Below are 25,859 nucleotides of genomic sequence, written 5' to 3' on the forward strand. Positions count from 1 at the left end.
ATTGTCGACGCCTGAAGCGCACACACAGCGTTTGGAACTAAATGTTCCGAACGCAGGCCAGTGGCGTACCCTTTTAATAATGGGTTGGTCCACCTTTTTTGAGCAATTATGACTTGAAGATGTTGAGGAACAGATTCTATAAGGTGGTGAACATCCTCCTTGCTCAACTTCACCGATGCCCACTGTGCAACTCCATGAGCTGGTCCCCCTTTTTAAGGAGTAGGAAGATGCCCACAGTAAGTAGATATTTACCACCACCAAGAAGACTTTTCCCAACCATGACTCGTCTGCCAGAAAAACATCTTAGGCTCCACAATCTTACCTTCTCCGTACCCATAGTGCCCCATATTTCGCACCATTGGTGCCCTGAATAGTAGTGAGTAAGTGTGTTGGGGGAGAAGGGGGTTGGGTAAGAGCGAGTAGGTAGAGTAATCCCATTCCCTTTAGGTAGATGCCCCCAGTAGGTAGATAATTCCAAACCCATTAGGGAAATGTCTCCAGTAAGTAGATAATTTCCACACCCATTAGGGAGATTCCCCCTATAGGTAAATATTTCCCCCTAATTTGATAAATCCCCCCAGTTCGTAGATAGATCCCATCCAATTAGGTAGATGCCTCAATTTTCCCACTTTTAGGTAGATGCCCCAGTAGGTACTAAATTCCCGCACCTAGTGGGTAGAGGCCCTATGTAGGTAGAACATTTCTTCCCATTAGATAGATGTACCCAATAGATATATGATTCCCACACTTGTTAGGTAAATGCCCCCAATAGGTAGATAACCCTTACTTAATTTGATAGATGCTTCCAGTTGGTAGATAAATCCCACTGAATAGGTAAGAAATTTTCTCCTCATTAGGTAGATGGCCCCAATAGGTAGATAATTCCAACCCCATTGGGTAGATGCCCCAGTAGGTAGATAATTCCAACCCCATTAGGTAGATGCCCCCAGTAGGTAGTTAATTAAAAACCCATTAGGTAGATGCCTGCAGTAGGTAGTTAATTCAAACCCCATTAGGTAGATGCCTCCAGTAGGTAGATAATTCCAACCCCATTAGGTAGATGGCTCCAGTAGGTAGTTAATTCTAATCCCATTAGGTAGATGCCCCAGTAGGAAGATAATTCCAACCCCATTAGGTAGATGCCTCCAGTAGGTAGATAATTCCAACTCCATTAGGTAGATGCCTCCAGTAGGTACATAATTCCAACTCCATTAGGTAGATGCCTCCAGTAGGTAGATAATTCTAACTCCATTAGGTAGATGCCCCAGTAGGAAGATAATTCCAACCCCATTAGGTAAATGCCTCCAGCAGGTAGATAATTTCCCACCCATTAGGTAGATGTCTCCAGTAGGTAACTGGAAAGCTCTGCCCCACTGTACAATATAGTCCCTTCTCCTGTATATACTGTAGGATGCCAAGCTATTGGTGTACATACAGGGGCAGGGACTTTTGTTCACAGCCGGACTCCCTGCTTCTGTACAATACTGAGTGACTATTGGGTACCTTGTATGCATCGCCACTTACCTTAAAGGGGTACTCCGCCCCTGGCATCTTATCCCCTATCCATAATGACGGGCGATACAGGGGACAGAGCAGCGTGACGCCATGGCTCCGCCCCTCATGACATCATGGCCTGTCCCCTGAATGCAAGTCTATGGCAGGGGGCGTGACGACCGCCATGCCCCCTCCCATAGACTTGTATTGACAGGGGCGGGCCGTGACGTCACGAGGGGCGGAGCCGTGATGTAACGATGCTCCGGCCCCTGTATTGCCCGTCATTACGTGCAGAGCGATCTCGCTCTGCGCAGTAATGACAGCGGGGTGCTGCAGCAGCGATCCCCAGGGTCCCCAGCAGTGGGACCCCGGCGATCTGACATCTTATCCCCTATCCTTTGGATAGGGGATAAGAGGTCTAGGGGAAGAGTACCCCTTTAACAAAAAAAATTTGCCCTTAGAATTTTTTTTTCTGCCTCATGATTTACACAGGCTCATACAATTTACCTGCACTGAAACATTGTAACAACCTGTCAGGGCAGAAAAGACTGGATACAATTGTAACAAACCCTCAGCCGTTAAATCTTTTTTCAGATTTAGAGCTGAATATAAAACGTTTCCTTTGCACTGCTCACTACCCTACTGTACCCGCCTGTGCCTACTGTGCCCACATACAGGGCGTAGGTCTGCGATCGGTACCAACACATAGGCCGCTACTTATGTTTGTGTCAAGAAAAGGCCAAGCATGTTTTTTTTTTTGCGCCTCTTTTGCGCCTTTTGGTTTACACATTTCTGCTGATTTTGAGTTGCAATCCACGGATTTTGGCAATACACATTATATGGACGGGTTTTATCAACCGCGCCTTTTTATAAAAAGGCGCAAAAAAAAGGCGCAAAGCCATTGAAAAGTCTCTAAAACTTCACCAGCCCAGACTTAGCTTTTTGGTGTATGTCAAAAGAGAAATTCCAGAAAATGTGACCTGCACAAAATGTATCAAATGCTCTGTGACCATTTAAAGGGGTACTCCGGTGGCAAACTTTTTTTTTTTTTTTTCCAACTGGTGCCAGAAAGTTAAACAGATTTGTAAATGACTTCTATTAAAAAATCTTAATCCTTCCAGTACTTATTAGCTGCTGAATCCTACATAGGAAATTATTTTCTTTTTGGAACACAAGAGCTCTCTGCTGACATCACGATCACAGTGCTCTCTGCTGACATCTCTGTCCATTTTAAGAACTGTCCAGAGTAGGGGGAAAAAATCCCCATAGAAAACATATGCTGCCCTGGACAGTTCCTAAAATGGACAGAGATGTCAGCAGAGAGCACTGTGTTCCAAAAAGAAAATCTTAATCCTTCCAGTACTTATTAGCTGCTGAATACTACAGAGGAAATTCTTTTCTTTTTGGAACACAGAGCTCTCTGCTGACATCACAAGCACAGTGCTCTCTGCTGACATCTCTGTCCATTTTAGGAACTGTCCAGAGCAGCATAGGTTTCCTATGGGGATTTTCTCCTACTCTGGACAGTTCCTAAAATGGACAGAGATGTCAGCAGAGAGCACTGTGCTCGTGATGTCAGCAGAAAGCTTTTTGTTCCAAAAAGAAAATAATTTCCTCTGTAGTATTCAGCAGCTAATAAGTACTGGAAGGATTAAGATTTTTTAACAGAAGTAATTTACAAATCTGTTTAACTTTCTAGCACCAGATTAAAAAAAAAAAAAAGTTTTCCACTGCAGTACCCCTTTAAACAGATCTGTAAATTACTTCTATTAAAAAATCTTAATCCTTCCAGTACTTATTAGCTGCTGAATACTACAGAGGAAATTATTTTCTTTTTGGAACACATAGTTCTCTGCTGACATCATGAGCACAGTCCCCTCCCCATTTTAGGAACTGTCCAGAGCAGCATATGTTTCCTATGGGGATTTTCTCCTACTCTGGACAGTTCCTAAAATGGACAGAGATGTTAGCAGAGAGCACTGTGCTCGTGATGTCAGCAGGGAGCTCTGTTGTGTTCCAAAAAGAAAATAATTTCCTCTGTAGTATTCAGCAGCTAATAAGTACTGGAAGGATTAAGATTTTTTTTTTTTTTTTTTTTAATAGAAGTAATTTATAAATCTGTTTAACTTTCTGGCACCAGTTGATTTAAATAAAATAAATAAATAAATAATAAAGTTTTCCACCGGAGTACCCCTTTAATAGATTTGGTGCTCCTGCCCATCACCAGCACACACAAAAAGCTTTGGGAAAATGCTTCACTTACACCTACAATGATAAATGTCGGCCATTGGCCGGCATTTATCATTGTAGGTGTAAGTGAAGCATTTTTCGACCCCCTTTTTTTTTTTTTTTGCTTGCGCCTTTTTTAGACACAAAAAATAGTCTAAAGACAATGATAAATGTCGGCCATAGAGTTCTGCAGCAACTGCGGCCGTGTGGATTTTTGGTCACCTCTGAGTGAAGGAGCGTGTTTACCCAACCCGGCTTATGTACACAGTGGAAGTGTGAGGGCTTCTGTTGGCTCGGCCGCCGGGCCAGCCAGAATTATTTGCAACCACCCACAGCCCAGGCAGCCCAGCCTGCGGGCACGGGGATTAATATGGCACAGTATAGGGCGCAGCAGGGCATCGACCAGGCCCCGATAAGAGTGATATAGACGGGGCTGAGGGGGGTTAACATGGCGTCACGAGCAGAACCTTTCAGGAAATCCCGTTCTGTGTGATTTACGACGTTCCCTCCCAGGGGTGACCTCACTGCGCACGATAAATAGCGCTGTGTATATAGTGTGTGGGGGCAGGGGTGGGGGGGGGGCTCACCCCTATTTATAGAATCTATTCCTGGCTCCTGGCAGCGGTCTGGTGTTGTCTTTTCTCCTCCCCAGGTGTATGTTGGATACAATTTACCTCTCATCACTCACAGGCGGGCTGTGCCAACGCTCTGCCATCCAGAACAAACAACAGCGCACAAATATATACAGGCTTATATATATACTGTGCACACACCCGGGAGATGGAGTTACTCAGTTATATAACACAGGAGTACACAGGACGCCGCTGACAGATCCCGCCACTCATAGACGCATCCAGAAACAACCATATAAGTCGCCTTCTTATATCGAAGAGCTGCCGCCATTGTCTACCCAGTGCCAGGCAGGGGCCGGAAAGGAGTTAGTCACCTCCTCCGGTCTATCTGTATACTGCTGCTATCTCTATGGGTCAGGGTATATAGTAGTCATACTCCTTCCCTCCAGCTCTATCTGTATACTGCTACTATCTCTATGGGATCAGGATATATAGTAGTTATACATCTCCCCTCCACCTCTATCTGAATACTGCTGCTATCTGTATGGGATCAGGATATATAGTAGTTATACAACTTCCCTCCAGCTCTATCTGTATACTGCTGCTATCTTCATGGGATCAGGATATATAGTAGTTATACATCTCCCCTCCAGCTCTATCTGTATACTGCTGCTATCTCTATGGGATCAGGATATATATAACAGTTATACACCTTCCCTCCAGCTCTATCTCTATACTGCTGCTTTCTCTATGAGATCAGGATATATAGTAGTTATACATCTCCCCTCCAGCTCTACCTATATACTGCTGCTATCTCTATGGCATCAGGATATATAGTAGTTATACACCTCCCCTCCAGCACTATCTGTATACTGCTGCTATCTCTATGTGATCAGGATATATAGTAGTTATACACCTCCCCTCCAGCTCTATCTGTATACTGCTGCTATCTCTATGGGATCAGGATATATAGTAGTTATACTACTCCCCTCCAGCTCTCTCTGTATACTGCTGCTATCTCCTTGGGATCAGGATATATAGTAGTTATACAAGGTGCAGTAGAAAACGGTGTCACCCCATACAACCCCTCCAACCAAAATATTATTTTTAGCCTGTTGTGGTGTTAGCCCGTTGCAGAACACCATTTCCACTATTAAATCTAGCAATTAAATATAGCAATTGAAAAGTAGGAAGAAAGCACCAAAAAAAAATTTCTCCTAGACTGGGAGAATTGTGGCCCCGAAGAGAGGTCTTGGGAACTTGAGGATAATATCCTCGACAAGGAGCTCATCCATAGGTTCCTGGGCTCCAAAAAGAGGGGGAGACCAAATGGGGGGGTCCCTGCTCCTCCCAGGAGCGCTCGCGGCGTTCGTCTCCGTGCAGCGCCCCGGTAAGACTCGCTGACCGTGAGCGCTGCACTAGTGTCACCGGCGGGGATGCAATCCACGTAGCGGTGCACGCCCCCGGGTCGCATCCCAATCTCCTCACCTGCCCCGTCCCCTGTCTGTTCAGTCCCGGCGCGTGGCCCCGCTCTCTAGGGCGCGCGCGTGCCGGCTCTCTGAGATTTAAAGGGCCAGTGCGCCATTGACTGGCGCCTGGCCCAATCAGTACCTGCACCTGCACCTTGCCTATTTAAACCCACTTCCCCTTCCTGTCCTTGCCGGATTTCTTGTTGCCTTGTGCCCTGTGAAAGCGTTTAGTGTGTTCCCAAGCCTGTGTATCCAGACCTTCTGCTGTTGCCCCTGACTACGACTCTTGCTGCCTGCCCTGACCTTCTGCTACATCCAACCTTGCTCTTGCCTTGTCCCTGTGTTTTCGCGCCTGTCTTAGCTGTCAGCTAGGGTTGAGTCGCTATCGGGTGGAACGACCTGGAGGTTACCTGCCGCTGCAAGTCCATCCCGCTTTGCGGTGGGCTCTGGTGAAAACCAGTAACCCCTTAGACTCCGTTCCCCAGGTACGGCCCACGTCATCACCCCACTGACACAGAGGATTCATCACCAGTGTCCTCGCTGCATACCTATCCGGATCCTGACAGTGAGGAGAATACACAATGATATCAGTGATTACAGGTGATGTCTTCTCTATAGTGAGAATACACAATGATATCAGGGACTACAGGTGACGTCTTCTCTATAGTGAGGAGAATACACAATGATATCAGTGATTACAGGTGACGTCTTCTCTATAGTGAGGATAATACACAATGATATCAGAGACTACAGGTGACGTCTTGTCTATAGTGAGGAGAATACACAATGATCTCAGTGATTACAGGTGACGTCTTCTCTATAGTGAGGAGAATACACAATGATATCAGTGATTACAGGTGACGTCTTCTCTATAGTGAGGAGAATACATAATGATATCAGTGATTACAGGTGACGTCTTCTCTATAGTGAGGAGAATACATAATGATATCAGTGACTACAGGTGACATCTTCTCTATAGTGAGGAGAATACACAATGATTTCAGTGACTACAGGTGACGTCTTCTCTATAGTGAGGAGAATGCACCATGAAATCAGTGATTACAGGGGACATCTTCTCTATAGTGAGGAGAATACACAATGATAGCAGTGACTACAGGTGACGTCTTCTCTATAGTGAGGAGAATACATAATGATATCAGTGATTACAGGTGACATCTTCTCTATAGTGAGGAGAATACACAATGATATCAATGACTACAGGTGACGTCTTCTCTATAGTGAGGAGAATATTCAATGATATTGGTGACTACAGGTGACATCTTCTCTATAGTGAGGAGAATACACAATGATCTCAGTGATTACAGGTGACATCTTCTCTATAGTGAGGAGAATACACAATGATATCAGTGATTACAGGTGACGTCTTCTCTATAGTGAGGAGAATACATAATGATATCAGTGATTACAGGTGACGTCTTCTCTATAGTGAGGAGAATACATAATGATATCAGTGACTACAGGTGACATCTTCTCTATAGTGAGGAGAATACACAATGATTTCAGTGACTACAGGTGACGTCTTCTCTATAGTGAGGAGAATGCACCATGAAATCAGTGATTACAGGGGACATCTTCTCTATAGTGAGGAGAATACACAATGATAGCAGTGACTACAGGTGACGTCTTCTCTATAGTGAGGAGAATACATAATGATATCAGTGATTACAGGTGACATCTTCTCTATAGTGAGGAGAATACACAATGATATCAATGACTACAGGTGATGTCTTCTCTATAGTGAGGAGAATATTCAATGATATTGGTGACTACAGGTGTCGTATTCTCTATAGTGAGGAGAATACACAATGATATCAGTGACTACAGGTGACATCTTCTCTATAGTGAGGAGAATACACAATGATGTCAGTGACTACAGGTGACATCTTCTCTATAGTGAGGAGAATATACAATGATATCAGGGACTACAGGTTACGTCTTCTCTATAGTGAGGCGAATACCCAATTATATCAGTGATTAGAGGTGTCGTCTTCTCTATAGTGAGGAGAATACACAATGTTATCAGGGACTACAGGTGACGACTTCTCTATAGTCTTTTCATGTTAATTCTGATTATTTATATAAAAACTATAATTAATATAACCCTGCCACACACTGTGCCCATGAATATAATACTGCCACACACTGTGCCCATGAATATAATACTGCCACAAACTGTACCCTCTGAATATAGTACTACCCCACACTGCATCCTCTGCATATAATATTGCAACACACTTTCCCCTCTGAATATAATACTGTCACACAATGCACCCTCTGAATATAATACTACCACACACTGTGCCCTCTGGATATAATACTACCACACACTGCACCCTCTGAATATAATACTACTACACATTGCGCCCTCTGAATATAATACTAAAAAACACTGCGCCCTCTGAATATAATACTACTACACACTGCACCCTCTGAATATAATACTACCACACACTGCACCCTCTGAATATAATACTACCACACACTGTGCCCTCTGAATATAATACTACCACACACTGTGCCCTCTGAATATAATACTACCACACACTGCACCCTCTGAATATAATATTACCACAATACTGCAACATACTGTAGCCAATAGAAACTGTACCACCCCAGAAATTCCATATAACATACATCATACCTCTGAAATGTAAAAGTAAAACACACAGTGCCCCATAAAGAAATTATACACTATATAATTATACACTCCCTATTATATACTGTGGCTCCATATTATATATCCATATTACATACTGTGCCTCACGCTTCATTTTATATTCAGTACCTCACAGTACACAGTACCTCACAGTTACACAGTACCTATGTAACTATGTAACCACCTTAGGGTTCATGCACCCCACCCCCACCCCCATTTTATACACTGTGTCTCATGACAGCCTGCTCCCTCCCATTTTATATACTGTGTCTGTGTGTCCAAGTGCCCAAGTTCCCACATTACTATGTCTAATGTCCCCCCCTCCACTCAAGCCCCCAAATTTCTTTAAGTACACCCCCCTTCCAGAGTCTAGTCTCGGGAGGGGCACAATCAGAGTATCGTGCGGTGGTCAACACGCCCCCTCCCATAGACTTGCATTGAGGGTGTGTGGAGTGATGTCACGCCACACCCCTCTTGACATCACACCACAACCCCTCAATGCAAATCTATGGGAGGGGGCGTGTCAACCTCCGCAGCCCGCACCCAGCATTCGGAACAAAATGTTCCCCTTTAAGTACACAGCATAGTTCCCCCCACATTAGGTTGGCAGTATAGTTCCCCCACATTAGGTTGGCAGCATAGTTCCCCCCACATTAGGTTGGCAGTATAGTTCCCCCACATTAGGTTGGCATTATAGTTCCCCCATATTAGGTAGGTAGTATTGTTGCCCCCACATTAGGTTGGCAGTATAGTTCCCCCCACATTAGGTTGGCAGTATAGTTCCCCCCACATTAGGTTGGCAGTATAGTTCCCCCACATTAGGTTGGCAGCATAATTCACCACACATTAGGTTGGCAGTATAGTTCCCCCACATGAGGTTGGCAGTATAGTTTACCCCACAATAGCTGTGCAGTATAGTTCCCCCACATTAGGTTGGCAGCATAGTTCCCCCACATTAGGTTGGCAGCATAGTTCCCCCACATTAGGTTGGCTGTATAGTTCCCCCATATTAGGTTGGCAGTTACCATGCGCGTCCTCCTCTTCGATGCTTCGCTCCTCCGCTCCTATGGGCGCACGCACAGGACTTAAGCGCTAACTCCCAGCGGCCCCTGCATTTTTAAAGTTAACTCGGGGCAGCAGAGCCCCAAAAGAGTCCTTAATACTGATGGGGGAATCTTGGGTGGGGGGCAGGACAATTGCCTTGTTGCACCACTGGCTCCGGGGTCAGCAGGGTCGGGAGAGGATGTATGTAAGTGTGAATATTCATTTCTATGGGCATGGATGTGCTGGGATGCACCTGGGTCAGTCAGGGTTTCACACCACCAGAGGGTGTCATCCAGAGCGCGTCACTACCCCCCCATAGCAATGCCACTGTGATGAATCAATATTGCCTGGGGCAAGTACCCAAAGTCAAAGCATTGTAGGATGCCTGGAGACAAAAGTCACTGAGAAGGTCACAGTATAGCTACAGCTATGACCCCATTGAAGTCAACAGGATTTATAGGTGTCCATTGTGCTACAGACCATATGTGAACGAGACCTAAACGAGACACTTGGGCTGGGGTACCACAGAAGATCCAACATGGTGAATCCAAGGTTATTATCACGAAGTCCAACTCGCAATGAGGTGTCCTGATGCTGAATCTACACTAGGTCCCCCCAATAGTCATATCATCAGGCTTGGTGCAAGGATTTTTGCCACCCTAGGCGAATAGCTAATTTTGCTGCCCATTGACCCTGCCCATTGGCTCCACCCTTTGATACGCCCAACCTTACTACTGGGGTGATGCACTGTAACAAACCTCCTCCTCATGTAATCTCCTTACTACTAGGGTGATACACTGTAACAAACCTCCTCCTCATGTAATCTCCTTACTACTGGGGTGACACACTGTAACAAACCTTCTCCTCATGTAATTACCTTACTACTGGGGTGATACACTGTAAAAAACCTCCCCCACATGTAATTACCTTACTACTGGGGTGATACACTGTAACAAACCTCCTCCTCGTGTAATCTCCTTACTACTGGGGTGACACACTGTAACAAATCCCCTCCTCATGTATTCTCCTTACTACTGGGGTGACACACTGTAACAAACCTTCTTCTCCTGTAATTTCCTTACTACTGTGGTGACACACTGTAACAAACCTCCTCCTCATGTAATCTCTTTACTACTGGGGTGACACACTGTAACAAACCTCCTCCTCATGTAATCTCTTTACTACTGGGGTGACACACTGTAACAAACTTCTTTACTACTGGGATGGCACACTGTAACAAACCCCCTCCTCATGTAATCTCCTTACTACTGGGGTGACACACTGTAACAAACCTCCTCCTCATGTAATCTCCTTACTACTGGGGTGACACACTGTAACAATTCCCCTCCTTATGTAATCTCCTTACTACTGGGGTGGCACATGGTAACAAATCCCCTCCTCATGTAATCTCCTTACTATTGGGGTGACACACTGTAACAACCCCCCTCTTCATGTAATCTCCTTACTATTGGGGTGACACACTGTAACAAACCCCCTCCTCGTATAATCTCATTACCTTTGGTGACACACTGTAACAAACCCCCTCTTCATGTAATCTCCTTACTACTGGGGTGACACACTGTAACAAACCTCCTCCTCATGTAATCTCCTTACTCCCGGGGTGACACACTGTAACAAACCTCCTCCTCATGTAATCTTTTTACTATTGGGGTGACACACTGTAACAAACCTCCTCCTCATGTAATCTTACTACTGTGGTGACACACTGTAACAAACCTCCTCCTCATGTAATATTACTACTGGGGTGACACACTGTAACAAACCTGCACCTGTAATTTCCTTACTACTGGAGTGACACACTGTAACAAACCTCCTCCTCATGTAATTTCCTTACTACTGAGGTGACACACTGCAACAAACCTCCTCCTCATGTAATCTCCTTACTACTGGGGTGACACACTGTAACAAACCTCCTCCTCATGTAATCTCCTTACTAATGGGGTGACACACTGTAACAAACCTCCTTCTCATGTACTCTCCTTACTACTGGGTGACACACTGTAACAAACCTCCTTCTCATGTAATCTCCTTACTACTGCGGTGACACACTGGGGTGACAGACCTCCTCCTCATGTAATCTTACTACTGGGGTGACACACTGTAACAAACCTCCTCCTCATGTAATCTCCTTACTACTGGGGTGACACACTGTAACAAACCTCCTCCTCATGTAATCTCCTTACTACTGGGGTGACACACTGTAACAAAGCTCCTCCTCATGTAATCACCTTACTACTGGGGTGACACACTGTAACAAATCCCCTCCTCATGTAATCTCCTTACTACTGGGGTGACACACTGTAACAAAACTCCTCCTCATGTAATCACCTTACTACTGGGGTGACACACTGTAACAAATCCCCTCCTCATGTAATCTACTTACTACTGGGGTGACACACTGTAACAAACCTCCTCTTCATGTAATCACCTTACTACTGGCGTTGTGGGGTTTTGTTGGATGGGTCGGTGCTTTGGATGCTGGGTAACATTGTCATTATTATTGGCGGTGCCCCCATCAAGAGGGCGCTCTAGACAGCAGCCTATTTTGCCTATAGGCAGAGCCGGCCCTGCATATGATGCACAATACACTGCTCTTATATGGAACTTTAATCCCTGAGTCCACTCCAATCTCTGTACCCCTATAGTTTTTTGATGCACCACCCAAAGCTGTGCTGGGGCTTCGTCTATATCCCGCGTTCTCGCTCCTCCATTAGCAAAGCCATTTATATTACACCAAAGTAAAATACGTCGTATTACAAGCAGCAACAGAGCGGCGGAAACCACAAGACAGAGGGATATATGGCTGCGCAAATATCCCCTCACAGAGCGGCATTGTACCACCGAGACCTCCGACTGGAGAACATGGTAAACTGATAGTAGGGAGACCACCGGCCCGGTGAATGGGAGGGTGGGGGGGCCTGTGTAGAGGATTTATAGCAGGGTTTTCTCAACTCCGGACCTTCAGCGGTGGCAAAACTACTACTCCCAGCATGCCGGCATGCTAGGAGTTGTAGTTTTGCCACCGCTGGAGGTCCACAGTTTGTCGACCACTGATTTACAGGATCTGCAGCACAGAGTACAGTCTAAGTTCTGCAACTTTCCAAACGACCATGGGGGAAAACATTGACTGGCGCGCACCTGCCCGCGCACTGTGCCAACGGCTGTCCAGGCATGCTGGGAGTTGTAGTTTTGCCACCGCTGGAGATCCAGTTTGGAGACCCCCGATTTACACGATCTGCAGCACAGAGTACAGTCCAAGTTCCGAAACTTTCCAAACAACCATGGGGGGGGTGGAATTAATTGACCAGCGCGCACCTGCCCGCGCACTGTGCCAACGGCTATCCAGACATGCTGGGAGTTGTAGTTTTGCCACCGCTGGAGATCCAGTTTGGAGACCCCCGAATTACACGATCTGCAGCACAGAGTACAGTCTAAGTTCTGCAACTTTCCAAACGACCATGGGGGGAAAACATTGACCGGCGCACACCTGCCCGCGCACTGTGCCAACGGCTATCCAGGCATGCTGGGAGTTGTAGTTTTGCCACCACTGGAGATCCAGTTTGGAGACCCCCGAATTACACGATCTGCAGCACAGAGTACAGTCTAAGTTCCGAAACTTTCCAAACGACCATGGGGGGGGAATTAATTGACCAGCGCGCGGGTGCGCGCTGGTCAATTGATTCCCCCCCCCCCCCCTCATGGTCGTTTGACTAATTTTGCTCTATTTTTAAGCAGACCGCACTGGCTTTGTCATTTTTCTTGCTGTGCGATTCCAGGGGGCGGGAATAGCAGACGCCCTTGGGGTTAATTGCTGGCGCACGCATTTATGAAGGGGCGTGTGCGACACGTAATAAATTCTGAGAAGAAACTGGGAAAATTACGCAAAATTACGCAGCAGGGTGTTTTGATTTTGCACATAGATTCGTGCCGAAATTAGCACGTCAATTAACGCTATTTTTTTACTTTGACTGCGCTGGTTTTTCCACGTTAGACACATTAAGGGGGGGGGTTAGCAGAGGCATACAGAATTTATCACTTGCGCAAAAAAGTGATGAATTCTGTATTCAAATGTACTCAGGTGGACGCTTTTTCGCTGCTCTCCAGGGACTTTCCATTACTTGCGCAAATGTATGAAGTGGCGTAATTAAATTTTGCGCAGCAACTAGCAAAACCCCATAGGTTTCGCATTTCGCAAAAAGAATTCGCAAAATGATCAATTACCCCAATTGTGTTCGTGTTTTTGCACTTTGACTCACGCCAAAGTTATCACGTGATTCTGCGCAATTTTTTGTTGTTGTCTGCTCTGGCGCAACTATTTAATCATTAGCGAAAGATTTATTTTTTTACGTGTGCTTTTTCCCAGTTACCGCACATTAAATTCATCATGTGGCGCGGGTCACTTCATAAATTTGCGCAAATGACGGGAAGCTCCTGAAATAGCTTACACGCATTCCTACTCCAGACGGTCGGCGGAGTACATTTGCGCAAAGATTATTTTTTACGCAAGTGATACAATCAGCTGACCATCCGGTCCCCTGTAAGCGCAAGACAAGAAAAGTGATGAAGCCAAAGCAAAGTAAAAAAATTTAAATAAAAACAACAGTTTCAGGCGAAAAATAGAAATACACTGCGGGTGCAATTTTGCAGGTGCGCGCCAGGTAGCCATATGTACGGAGCATGCTCTACCTGACACAGAGCCAAAAGAAATCAATGTGGTCGTGTCTGGCATTGCGGCAAACCCAATTCACTTTTAGGTATTTTTATTAGTGCAAAGAAAAAAACAATAATAAAGAAACGCAGCCTGACAATTAAAAATAGCAACATATTAAGCAGATTTAAGCAGAAAAAAGTATAAAACAGCAAAAAGAAGTGACAGTACATGAGACGTGTGATTGCGTCCCTCCAGGGGGAGCTCTTGAGTCAGTACATTCCCTGATACAGAAGATTATTCCTGTAACGCTGCCGGGATCCAGAGGATCTTATTATTATTCTTCTTATTAGGATTAATCGCGCTGAAGTCTAAAATTTCCTGCAGCCACACCTATAATAATAAAAGAAGTGACCGCACAGTGAACCACCGCTCACTAGCCACCGAATTACATACAACACAGATAGCGATAAGTAAAGGCCACCCCCACATTTACAGTACTATACAGAGACCCCCAAAAAAGTAATGTAATGCATGTACACAGTGACCTCACCAGCAGAATAGTGAGTGCAGCTCTGGAGTATAATACAGGATATAACTCAGGATCAGTACAGGATAAGTAATGTAATGTATGTACACAGTAACCTCACCAGCAGAATAGTGAGTACAGCTCTGGAGTATAATACAGGATATAACTCAGGATCAGTACAGGATAAGTAATGTAATGTATGTACACAGTGACCTCACCAGCAGAATAGTGAGTACAGCTCTGCAGTATAATACAGGATATAACTCAGGATCAGTACAGGATAAGTAATGTAATGTATGTACACAGTGACCTCACCAGCAGAATAGTGAGTACAGCTCTGCAGTATAATTGTTACGCCGAGTGCTCCGGGTCCCCGCTCCTCCCCGGAGCGCTCGCAACATCCTCGCTACTGCAGCGCCCCGGTCAGATCTACTGACCGGGTGCGCTGCGATACCGCCCCCAGCCGGGATGCGATTCGCGATGCGGGTGGCGCCCGCTCGCGATGCGCACCCCGGCTCCCGTACCTGACTCGCTCTCCGTCGGTCATGTCCCGGCGCGCGCGGCCCCGCTCCCTAGGGCGCGAGCGCGCCGGGTCTCTGCGATTTAAAGGGCCACTGCGCCACTGATTGGCGCAGTTGGTCTAATTAGTGTGTTCACCTGTGCACTCCCTATGTATACCTCACTTCCCCTGCACTCCCTCGCCGGATCTTGTTGCCATTGTGCCAGTGAAAGCGTTTCCTAGTGTGTTCCTAGCCTGTGTTCCAGACCTCCTGCCGTTGCCCCTGACTACGATCCTTGCTGCCTGCCCCGACCTTCTGCTACGTCCGACCTTGCTCTTGTCTACTCCCTTGTACCGCGCCTATCTTCAGCAGTCAGAGAGGTTGAGCCGTTGCTAGTGGATACGACCTGGTTACTACCGCCGCTGCAAGACCATCCCGCTTTGCGGCGGGCTCTGGTGAATACCAGTAGAAGCTTAGAACCGGTCCACTAGCACGGTCCACGCCAATCCCTCTCTGGCACAGAGGATCCACCTCCTGCCAGCTGAATCGTGACAGTAGATCCGGCCATGGATCCCGCTGAAGTTCCACTGCCAGTTGTCGCCGACCTCACCACGGTGGTCGCCCAGCAGTCGCAACAGATAGCGCAACAAGGCCACCAGCTGTCTCAACTGACCGTGATGCTACAACAGCTACTACCACAGCTTCAGCAATCATCTCCTCCGCCAGCTCCTGCACCTCCTCCGCAGCGAGTGGCCGCTTCCGGCCTACGACTATCCTTGCCGGATAAATTTGATGGGGACTCTAAGTTTTGCCGTGGCTTTCTTTCGCAATGTTCCCTGCACTTGGAGATGATGTCGGACCAGTTTCCTACTGAAAGGTCTAAGGTGGCTTTCGTAGTCAGCCTTCTGTCTGGGAAAGCTCTGTCATGGGCCACACCGCTCTGGGACCGCAATGACCCCGTCACTGCCTCTGTACACTCCTTCTTCTCGGAAATTCGAAGTGTCTTTGAGGAACCTGCCCGAGCCTCTTCTGCTGAGACTGCCCTGCTGAACCTGGTCCAGGGTAATTCTTCCGTTGGCGAGTACGCCATCCAATTTCGTACTCTTGCTTCCGAATTATCCTGGAATAATGAGGCCCTCTGCGCGACCTTTAAAAAAGCCCTATCCAGCAACATTAAAGATGTTCTGGCCGCACGAGAAATTCCTGCTAACCTGCATGAACTCATTCATCTAGCCACTCGCATTGACATGCGTTTTTCCGAAAGGCGTCAGGAGCTCCGCCAGGATATGGACTTTGTTCGCACGAGGCGTTTTTTCTCCCCGGCTCCTCTCTCCTCTGGTCCTCTGCAATCCGTTCCTGTGCCTCCCGCCGTGGAGGCTATGCAAGTTGACCGGTCTCGCTTGACACCTCAAGAGAGGACACGACGCCGCATGGAGAATCTTTGCCTGTACTGTGCCGGTACCGAACACTTCCTGAAGGATTGTCCTATCCGTCCTCCCCGCCTGGAAAGACGTACGCTGACTCCGCACAAGGGTGAGACAGTTCTTGATGTCAACTCTGCTTCTCCACGCCTTACTGTGCCTGTGCGGATATCTGCCTCTACCTTCTCCTTCTCTACTATGGCCTTCTTGGATTCCGGATCTGCAGGAAATTTTATTTTGGCCTCTCTCATCAACAGGTTCAACATCCCGGTGATCAGTCTCGCCAGACCCCTCTACATCAATTGTGTTAACAATGAAAGATTGGACTGTACCGTGCGTTACCGCACGGAGCCCCTCCTAATGTGCATCGGACCTCATCACGAAAAAATTGAGTTTTTGGTCCTTTCCAATTGCACTTCCGAAATTCTCCTTGGACTACCGTGGCTTCAACGCCATTCCCCAACCCTTGATTGGTCCACAGGAGAGATCAAGAGCTGGGGTACTTCTTGTTTCAAGGACTGTCTTAAACCGGTTCCCAGTACTCCCTGCCGTGACCCTGTGGGTCCCCCTGTAACCGGTCTCCCTAAGGCTTATATGGACTATGCTGACGTATTTTGCAAAAAACAAGCTGAGACTTTACCTCCTCACAGGCCTTATGACTGTCCTATTGACCTCCTCCCGGGCACTACTCCACCCCGGGGCAGAATTTATCCTCTGTCCGCCCCAGAGACTCTTGCTATGTCTGAATACATCCAGGAAAATTTAAAAAAGGGGTTTATCCGCAAATCCTCCTCTCCTGCCGGAGCTGGATTTTTCTTTGTGTCCAAAAAAGATGGCTCCCTACATCCTTGCATTGATTACCGCGGACTTAATAAAATCACGGTAAAGAACCGCTACCCCCTACCTCTTATCTCAGAACTCTTTGATCGCCTTCAAGGTGCCCACATCTTTACCAAACTGGACTTAAGAGGTGCTTATAATCTCATCCGCATCAGGGAGGGGGACGAATGGAAAACTGCATTTAACACCAGAGATGGACACTTTGAGTATCTAGTCATGCCCTTTGGCCTGTGCAACGCCCCTGCCGTCTTCCAAGACTTTGTTAATGAAATTTTTCGTGATCTCTTATATTCCTGTGTTGTTGTGTATCTGGACGATATTCTGATTTTTTCTGCCAATTTAGAAGAACATCGCCAGCATGTCCGCATGGTTCTTCAGAGACTTCGAGACAATCAACTTTATGCCAAAATGGAGAAATGTCTGTTTGAATGTCAATCTCTTCCTTTCCTAGGATACTTGGTCTCTAGCCAGGGACTTCAAATGGACCCAGATAAACTCTCTGCCGTCTTAGATTGGCCACGCCCCTCCGGACTCCGTGCTATCCAACGTTTTTTGGGGTTCGCCAATTATTACAGACAATTCCACATTTTTCCACTATTGTGGCTCCTATCGTGGCTTTAACCAAGAAGAATGCCAATCCTAAGTCCTGGTCTCCCCAAGCGGAAGACGCATTTAAACGGCTCAAGTCTGCCTTTTCTTCTGCTCCCGTGCTCTCCAGACCTGACTCATCTAAACCCTTCCTATTGGAGGTTGATGCCTCCTCTGTGGGAGCTGGAGCTGTCCTTCTACAAAAAAATTCTTCCGGGCATGCTGTTACTTGTGTTTTTTTTTCTAGGACCTTCTCTCCGGCGGAGAGGAACTACTCCATCGGGGATCGAGAACTACTGGCCATTAAATTGGCACTTGAGGAATGGAGGCATCTGCTGGAGGGATCAAAATTTCCAGTTATCATTTACACCGATCACAAGAATCTCTCCTATCTCCAGTCTGCCCAACGGCTGAATCCTCGCCAGGCCAGGTGGTCGTTGTTCTTTGCCCGTTTTAACTTTGAAATTCATTTTCGCCCTGCCGACAAGAACATTAGGGCCGATGCTCTCTCTCGTTCCTCGGATGCCTCGGAAGTAGAGCTCTCTCCGCAACACATCATTCCTCCTGACTGTCTGATCTCCACTTCTCCAGTCTCCATCAGGCAAACTCCTCCAGGGAAGACCTTCGTTTCTCCACGCCAACGTCTCGGGATTCTCAAATGGGGTCACTCCTCCCACCTCGCAGGCCATGCGGGCATCAAAAAGTCCTTGCAACTCATCTCTCGTTTCTATTGGTGGCCGACTCTGGAGACGGATGTTGTTGATTTTGTGCGGGCCTGTATTGTCTGTGCCCGGGATAAGACTCCTCGCCAGAAGCCTGCTGGTCTCCTTCATCCTCTGCCTGTCCCCGAACAGCCTTGGTCTCTGATTGGTATGGACTTTATTACAGACTTACCCCCATCCCGTGGCAACACTGTTGTTTGGGTGGTCGTTGATCGATTTTCCAAGATGGCACATTTTATTCCTCTTCCTGGTCTTCCTTCAGCGCCTCAGTTGGCAAAACAATTTTTTGTACACATTTTTCGTCTTCACGGTTTGCCCACGCAGATCGTCTCGGATAGAGGCGTCCAATTCGTGTCAAAATTCTGGAGGGCTCTCTGTAAACAACTCAAGATTAAATTAAACTTCTCTTCGGCTTATCATCCTCAATCCAATGGGCAAGTAGAAAGAATTAACCAGGTCCTGGGTGACTATTTACGGCATTTTGTTTCCTCCCGCCAGGATGACTGGGCAGATCTTCTACCATGGGCCGAATTCTCGTACAACTTCAGAGTCTCTGAATCTTCTGCTAAATCCCCATTTTTCGTGGTGTACGGCCGTCACCCTCTTCCCCCCCTCCCTACTCCCTTGCCCTCTGGTTTGCCCGCTGTGGATGAAGTGACTCGTGATCTTTCCACCATATGGAAAGAGACCCAAAATTCTCTTTTACAGGCTTCATCTCGCATGAAAAAGTTTGCCGATAAGAAAAGAAGAGCTTCCCCCATTTTTGCTCCCGGAGACAAGGTATGGCTCTCCGCTAAATATGTCCGCTTCCGTGTCCCCAGTTACAAACTGGGACCACGCTATCTTGGTCCTTTCAAAATCTTGTGCCAAATTAACCCTGTCTCTTACAAACTTCTTCTTCCTCCTTCTCTTCGTATTCCCAATGCCTTTCATGTCTCTCTCCTTAAACCACTCATCATCAACCGTTTCTCTCCCAAACTTGTTTCTCCCACTCCTGTTTCCGGTTCTTCTGACATCTTCTCCGTGAAGGAGATACTGGCCTCCAAGACGGTCAGAGGGAAAAAAAATTTTTGGGTTGATTGGGAGGGCTGTGGTCCTGAAGAGAGATCCTGGGAACCTGAGGACAACATCCTAGACAAAAGTCTGGTCCTCAGGTTCTCAGGCTCCAAGAAGAGGGGGAGACCCAAGGGGGGGGGTACTGTTACGCCGAGCGCTCCGGGTCCCCGCTCCTCCCCGGAGCGCTCGCAACATCCTTGCTACTGCAGCGCCCCGGTCAGATCTACTGACCGGGTGCGCTGCGATACCGCCCCCAGCCGGGATGCGATTCGCGATGCGGGTGGCGCCCGCTCGCGATGCGCACCCCGGCTCCCGTACCTGACTCGCTCTCCGTCGGTCATGTCCCGGCGCGCGCGGCCCCGCTCCCTAGGGCGCGCGCGCGCCGGGTCTCTGCGATTTAAAGGGCCACTGCGCCACTGATTGGCGCAGTTGGTCTAATTAGTGTGTTCACCTGTGCACTCCCTATGTATACCTCACTTCCCCTGCACTCCCTCGCCGGATCTTGTTGCCATTGTGCCAGTGAAAGCGTTTCCTAGTGTGTTCCTAGCCTGTGTTCCAGACCTCCTGCCGTTGCCCCTGACTACGATCCTTGCTGCCTGCCCCGACCTTCTGCTACGTCCGACCTTGCTCTTGTCTACTCCCTTGTACCGCGCCTATCTTCAGCAGTCAGAGAGGTTGAGCCGTTGCTAGTGGATACGACCTGGTTACTACCGCCGCTGCAAGACCATCCCGCTTTGCGGCGGGCTCTGGTGAATACCAGTAGTAGCTTAGAACCGGTCCACTAGCACGGTCCACGCCAATCCCTCTCTGGCACAGAGGATCCACCTCCTGCCAGCCGAATCGTGACAATAATACAGGATATAACTCAGGATCAGTACAGGATAAGTAATGTAATGTATGTACACAGTGACCTCACCAGCAGAATAATGAGTACAGCTCTGGGGTATAATACATGATATAACTCAGGATCAGTACAGGATAAGTAATGTAATGTATGTACACAGTGACCTCACCAGCAGAATAGTGAGTACAGCTCTGGAGTATAATAAAGGATATAACTAAGGATCAGTACAGGATAAGTAATGTAATGTATGATCCCACCAGCAGAATAGTGAGTACAGCTCTGGAGTATAGTACAGGATATAAATCAGGATTTTCCTAGCTACCGTGACGGAAAATCTAAGTTATATGAAGACAGGAGGCGAGTATCTTGCATTAAACCTTTCTTTTTAATGCCCATAGCAGAAAATTACAGAGAATTCATTTCATTAACATTAGAAAAAATTTCATTAAAACTACAACTCCCAGCAGCCCCTGGACTCCCCTCCCCTGGGTCGGAGACCCTATATAAGGGGCTGGCTGGACCTCCTCTTCCTCTTTCTTTCGTGCGAACTTCGGAACAGCGCATGGCATCTTGATACCCCGGATACACTCCGACGGCAAACGAATTCCATCTCCGGAACTGGACGTCAGGGCCAACTGGGCCCCCAGCAACTGTGTTTCAACTGGAACAAAACAGAACAGCTGCCACTCAGGGACTCCTCATACTCTGCTGCGTAGATGCAGGATCAGCTCTTCAATATCCTGAAACGAAAAAAACACATCGTAACAGGGTTGGGAAGGGAGGGAAGATACTCGCCTCCTGTCTTCATATAACTTATATTTTCAGTCACATTAGCTAGGAAAATCCCGATTTATATATCAGACAGGAGGCTCATATCTTGCAAGTTTAAAGCTAAACAAGATTAATCAGGAAACATGCGAACATACACGTTCATAGGACAGACACAGAAACGTGTTCCTGTGGCCGAAAATAGAACTGCCTAAAGGTCGTCTCAGACGACCAATCAGCAGCTAATAAAAGGTCCGAGAGCGAACCCCCTGACGTGACCACCTTAGTGGCCATAGCCCCTCTAGAAGAGTGGGCACCAAAAAGAGAAACGTCAATTCCAGCCATATCCATGGCCGCCCTCACCCACCTGGCTAAAGTAGCCGAGGTTACCGGAAGATGAGGCTTGACATAGGATACTAATAATTGATTATGAGCAACAGACCGCAATATTGCAGTCCGCTCCTCATACCGTTGCAGACATCGCACCACACAAAGGCGCGGGTGGTCGGGAAAAAAGGGATAGAAGACTGTTTGAAGTCTCGTCTTAGTTCTGCGGACCACAGAGAACCATACCCCATCAGGCGAAAATTGTTGCCTGGATACATCCAACGCTTTTACGTCCGATACCCTTTTTATGGATACCAAGCATAAAAGGGTCGTAAGTTTAATAGATAAGTGTTTCAAGGAAAGGACATCATTGTTCTCCCAAGCGGAAAAAAGTTCTAGCACACGGGAGACGTCCCAAGTCGACTGGTATCTAGGACGAGGAGGACGTTTAACTTTTACTCCCCGTAAAAGCCTACATACCAGAGGATGTTTACCTACAGGTAACGCGTCCACCGGGCAATGATGTACCGATATGGCAGACCGATAGACGTTCAGCGAACTATAAGACTTTCCAGACTCAAAAGAGTCCGCTAAATAGTTCACTACGACTGAAACAGGTGCTTGAACGGCATCAATTTGCCGTTGATCACATCAACGAACCCACAGGGCCCAGGCAGATCGATATGCCGATCTAGTCCCTGGGGCCCAGGCCAAGGCGAGAAGGTCTCTAGCCGATTGTGAAAGATCGTTACCGGCGTCCGAGACCCCGAAACCAACCACGCTAGGAGTGGAAGATTGCCGTCCAGTATTAGAGGATGAAAACCCTTGATCGGGTTTGAGAGAAGTTGAGGTGAGTGGGGAATCAATCGTGGATAATCGATCGCCATCCCCAGCAGTAGGGGAAACCACGGTTGCGTTGGCCACCAAGGGGTGATCAGCACCACCGTCGCCCTCTGACTCGCTACTTGGAGAAGGGTTCTGGTAATCATATTGAACGGAGGAAACGCATAGTGCGTCCCCCGTGACCAAATCTGATGGAACGCGTCTACTGCTGACGCTTCCGGGTCCGGCCTCCAGCTGTAAAAGCGGGGTAATTGCCGGTTGAGACGAGAGGCAAAAAGGTCCGTATGTGATGGACCCCAAAGGTCTCGTAATGCCAGAAAAATCGAACGGTCCAGCGACCAGTCACTGGAATCCGTCAGGTAGCGCGAATTCCAATCCGCCACAGTATTGGATATCCCGGGGAGATATTCCGCCACTGGAATGATATTCCGGGACAGACAAAATTGCCAAAACTTGGACGCACCTTGGACCTCGTGCCCCCAAGGCGGTTGACATACTGAACCGCTGCCACTTTGTCCATACGCAAAAGCACACACTTGTTGGTGAGGGAGAAAACTCCTGATAGCAAAGAATGCCGCCAGAAGTTCTAAAGCATTGATATGGAGGAGAGATTCCTCTACAGACCATTTCCCTCCGGTAGTGTCTTGCCCGCAACGAGCACCCCAACCTTGGCGACTCGCATCGGACTCTATAATAACGTCCGGGCAGGAGTTGAAAATTGTTCTGCCGTTCCATTCGACGGCGTGATGATGCCACCAAAACAGCTCCTCTACCGACTCCGGACAGAGGGGAACCTTGTCCGCATATCTGAGCCCCTGGCGTAGATGGAGGGCCTTGAGTCTTTGCAGGCCTCGATAGTGGAGTGGGGCCAGAAAAATTGCCTGAATAGAGGTCAACAACAGGCCGACTATGCGAGCAATCATACGCAAGGATACTCGACCCTTGCGTAACGTTGCCCTGATTTCTTTGCGGATCAGGGCCAACTTGGATTTTGGTAACGGCAGGATGGCTCTCTTGGTATCCACTAGGAAACCCAGGAATTCCATCTCTTGCGAGGGTATCAGCACCGATTTTTTGCGATTGATGAGGAAACCAAGTTCCTCTATCAACGAAATTGCCCACTGGCTGAGCAGCCAGGCTTGCGTTCTGGAACGTGCCATAATAAGTAGGTTGTCCAGATAGATGATAAGGCATACTCCTCTGCTCCGAAGAACAGCCATCACTGGTTTGAGCAGTTTGGTGAAACACCAAGGGGCTGAGGACAATCCGAACGGAACGCAGGTGAACTGCCACATTTGGTCCCTCCACAGAAACCTTAGGAAATGTTGGTAGGTGTGGTGTATGGGGACGGTAAGATACGCGTCCTTCAGGTCGATTTTCACTAGCCAGTCCCCTGGCCAGAGAAGATCGCGTAATAGATGGATTCCCTCCATTTTGAAATGGCGGTAAACCACGTGTTGGTTGAGGTCCCTCAGGTTGATCACTGGGTGATAGCCGCCATCTTTCTTCTTCACTAAGAAGATGTTGCTGACAAACCCAGGTGATAGGGGGTCTACCTTCAGCACCGCTCCTTTGAACAAAAGCTCTTGGAGCTCGTTGTCTATGAGCTCCATGTTTTGAGTAGAGAACTGAATGGGATGAGGTACAACATTCAGTTCGGGAAGAGATTGGAACTCTATCCGATATCCGGTTACCGTATTGAGGATCCACACGTCTGCCGTAATCGTGGACCAGACGTGGGAAAAATACGTCAGCCTGCCCCCCACTAATGTGTGTGGAATTGAAAGTGGGAATGTACTCACCGGTCGGTGTCCGAGATCTAGGGAATCCGCGACCTCCGCGTCCCCTCCAGGGTCGTCCTCGAGGGGGGAAAAAAGGTGCCGTTTGGGCCATGGGTAGGGCATATTGTTGCTGAGCAGGAGTGAACTGCTGGTTTGGCGGTCTTGTGTAGGGCCTATATTGGTTAGTGCGGCCGGCAGATCGCCCTCTGCCTCTACCGGTCTTGCCAAAAACATTGGTCGGTTGGCCGGTCTTTTTCAATGAAGTTTGCGCCTTATCCAGGCTGGAGAAAAGGCTCACAAATTTATTGATGTTTTTAATAAGGTCCTCCCCAAAAAGGAGACCTTCAGCGGAGGGGCTTGGTTCATTCTCCGCTAAATGGCTCAGCTGGGGTTCCAGCTTCATTAGGATTGAGCGACGGCGCTCCACTGAACACGTCGTGTTCGCGTTGCCCAGCATGCAAACAGCACGTTGGGCCCATCCCCTAAGTTGCGATAGGTCAACCGGTTGGGCCGACGAGGCCGCCTGCTCCGACAGATTTAAGATCTTTGTAAGCGGACCCAGAACATCTAAGATGCGGTCTTGGATCGCCTTAAATGACCTCTCAATTCCTTTCTTTGAGTATTTACCAGACCGCGTTAAATATTTTAGGAGCACCGGGTCTATTTCTGGGGTGACCGCAACTTTTCTGGCTATATATGGCCTGGGGCATTGAGCTCGCAATTTATTGCGATTCACTCGGTCTAAAGACCGCCTAGTCCAATCCTCCATGTATTGCGCTACATGAGGTAATGGCGCCCAATCACCTGAGCGTGGGTGCGTAATCTCGTCAGGGTTGAACAATGGTTGACCCTGAGAGTCTAAGATGGCTTAATTTGGCACCTCAGTGCTGGTGTCATGGTGGTCCGCCGTGAACCCCGCATCCTCATCACCATCAAAATCGGAGTCTGTGGCCTCAGCATTGTCTCCTTGGGGCCCAAGGGTCGAGAGAGGTCAGGGAGGTGCGGCAGACCGAGTCGGGTCCTGCCTGGGGCACATTATAAACTTCCCCTGCCGGGGAGTCGGATTGCACATTCAAGTGCTTACGTTTGTGAGACACCTTACCCCTAGCGGGGGCATCTCCAGAAAAGGACGGTAGGAGTATATCAGTGCGTGCATTAGCAGCTAAAGCCGCTTGTATGGACTTGTTGATCATGTCCTGGATCTGGACTGTGGACATGAGGTGGGAGGCATCCAGTTCCACAACCTCACTAGTCAGTCCAGTGAGGCCAGACAATGGAATGGCGTTATCATTAGCCATAATACAATTTGATAAGACAAGTAAGTTATTCTATTTATAAGGTCCACCAGAAAAAGACCACTGCTATAAAGGGCTGTAAGTTAACTCACACCCCGATTATAGAGGGTAAAACCGGATAACAAACAGAATACCTGCTTATAGAGACCGCACTAAGTCCAAGCTGTTGCTCCTCTCACCGCTCGCTGCAA

At 47.8% G+C, this 25,859-nt stretch overlaps 1 protein-coding gene across 20 annotated transcripts in view; it reads right to left on the reverse strand.

Annotated features, from left to right (window-relative positions):
- Positions 1-25,859, reverse strand: part of LOC130267707 (uncharacterized) — a 382,496-nt gene that overhangs the window by 40,088 nt on the left and 316,549 nt on the right. For 8 of the 20 annotated variants that reach the window (XR_008843253.1, XR_008843252.1, XR_008843250.1 and 5 more), the window contains one exon: positions 21,031-21,394. The exons of 11 other annotated variants lie outside the window; for them this stretch is intronic. Coding sequence is in view for 3 of the 9 variants with exons in the window: in XM_056517809.1 (XP_056373784.1) it covers positions 21,353-21,394 (42 nt within the window). In the remaining 6 variants the exon portion in view is untranslated. Of the gene's footprint in view, positions 1-14,306; positions 14,548-21,030; positions 21,395-25,859 lie in introns of those variants that run through there. One more of the 20 variants, XM_056517807.1, reaches the window with a different exon arrangement.

Source organism: Hyla sarda, chromosome 4 (assembly GCF_029499605.1).
Source record: "Hyla sarda isolate aHylSar1 chromosome 4, aHylSar1.hap1, whole genome shotgun sequence".
NCBI classification, from domain to species: domain Eukaryota; kingdom Metazoa; phylum Chordata; class Amphibia; order Anura; family Hylidae; genus Hyla; species Hyla sarda.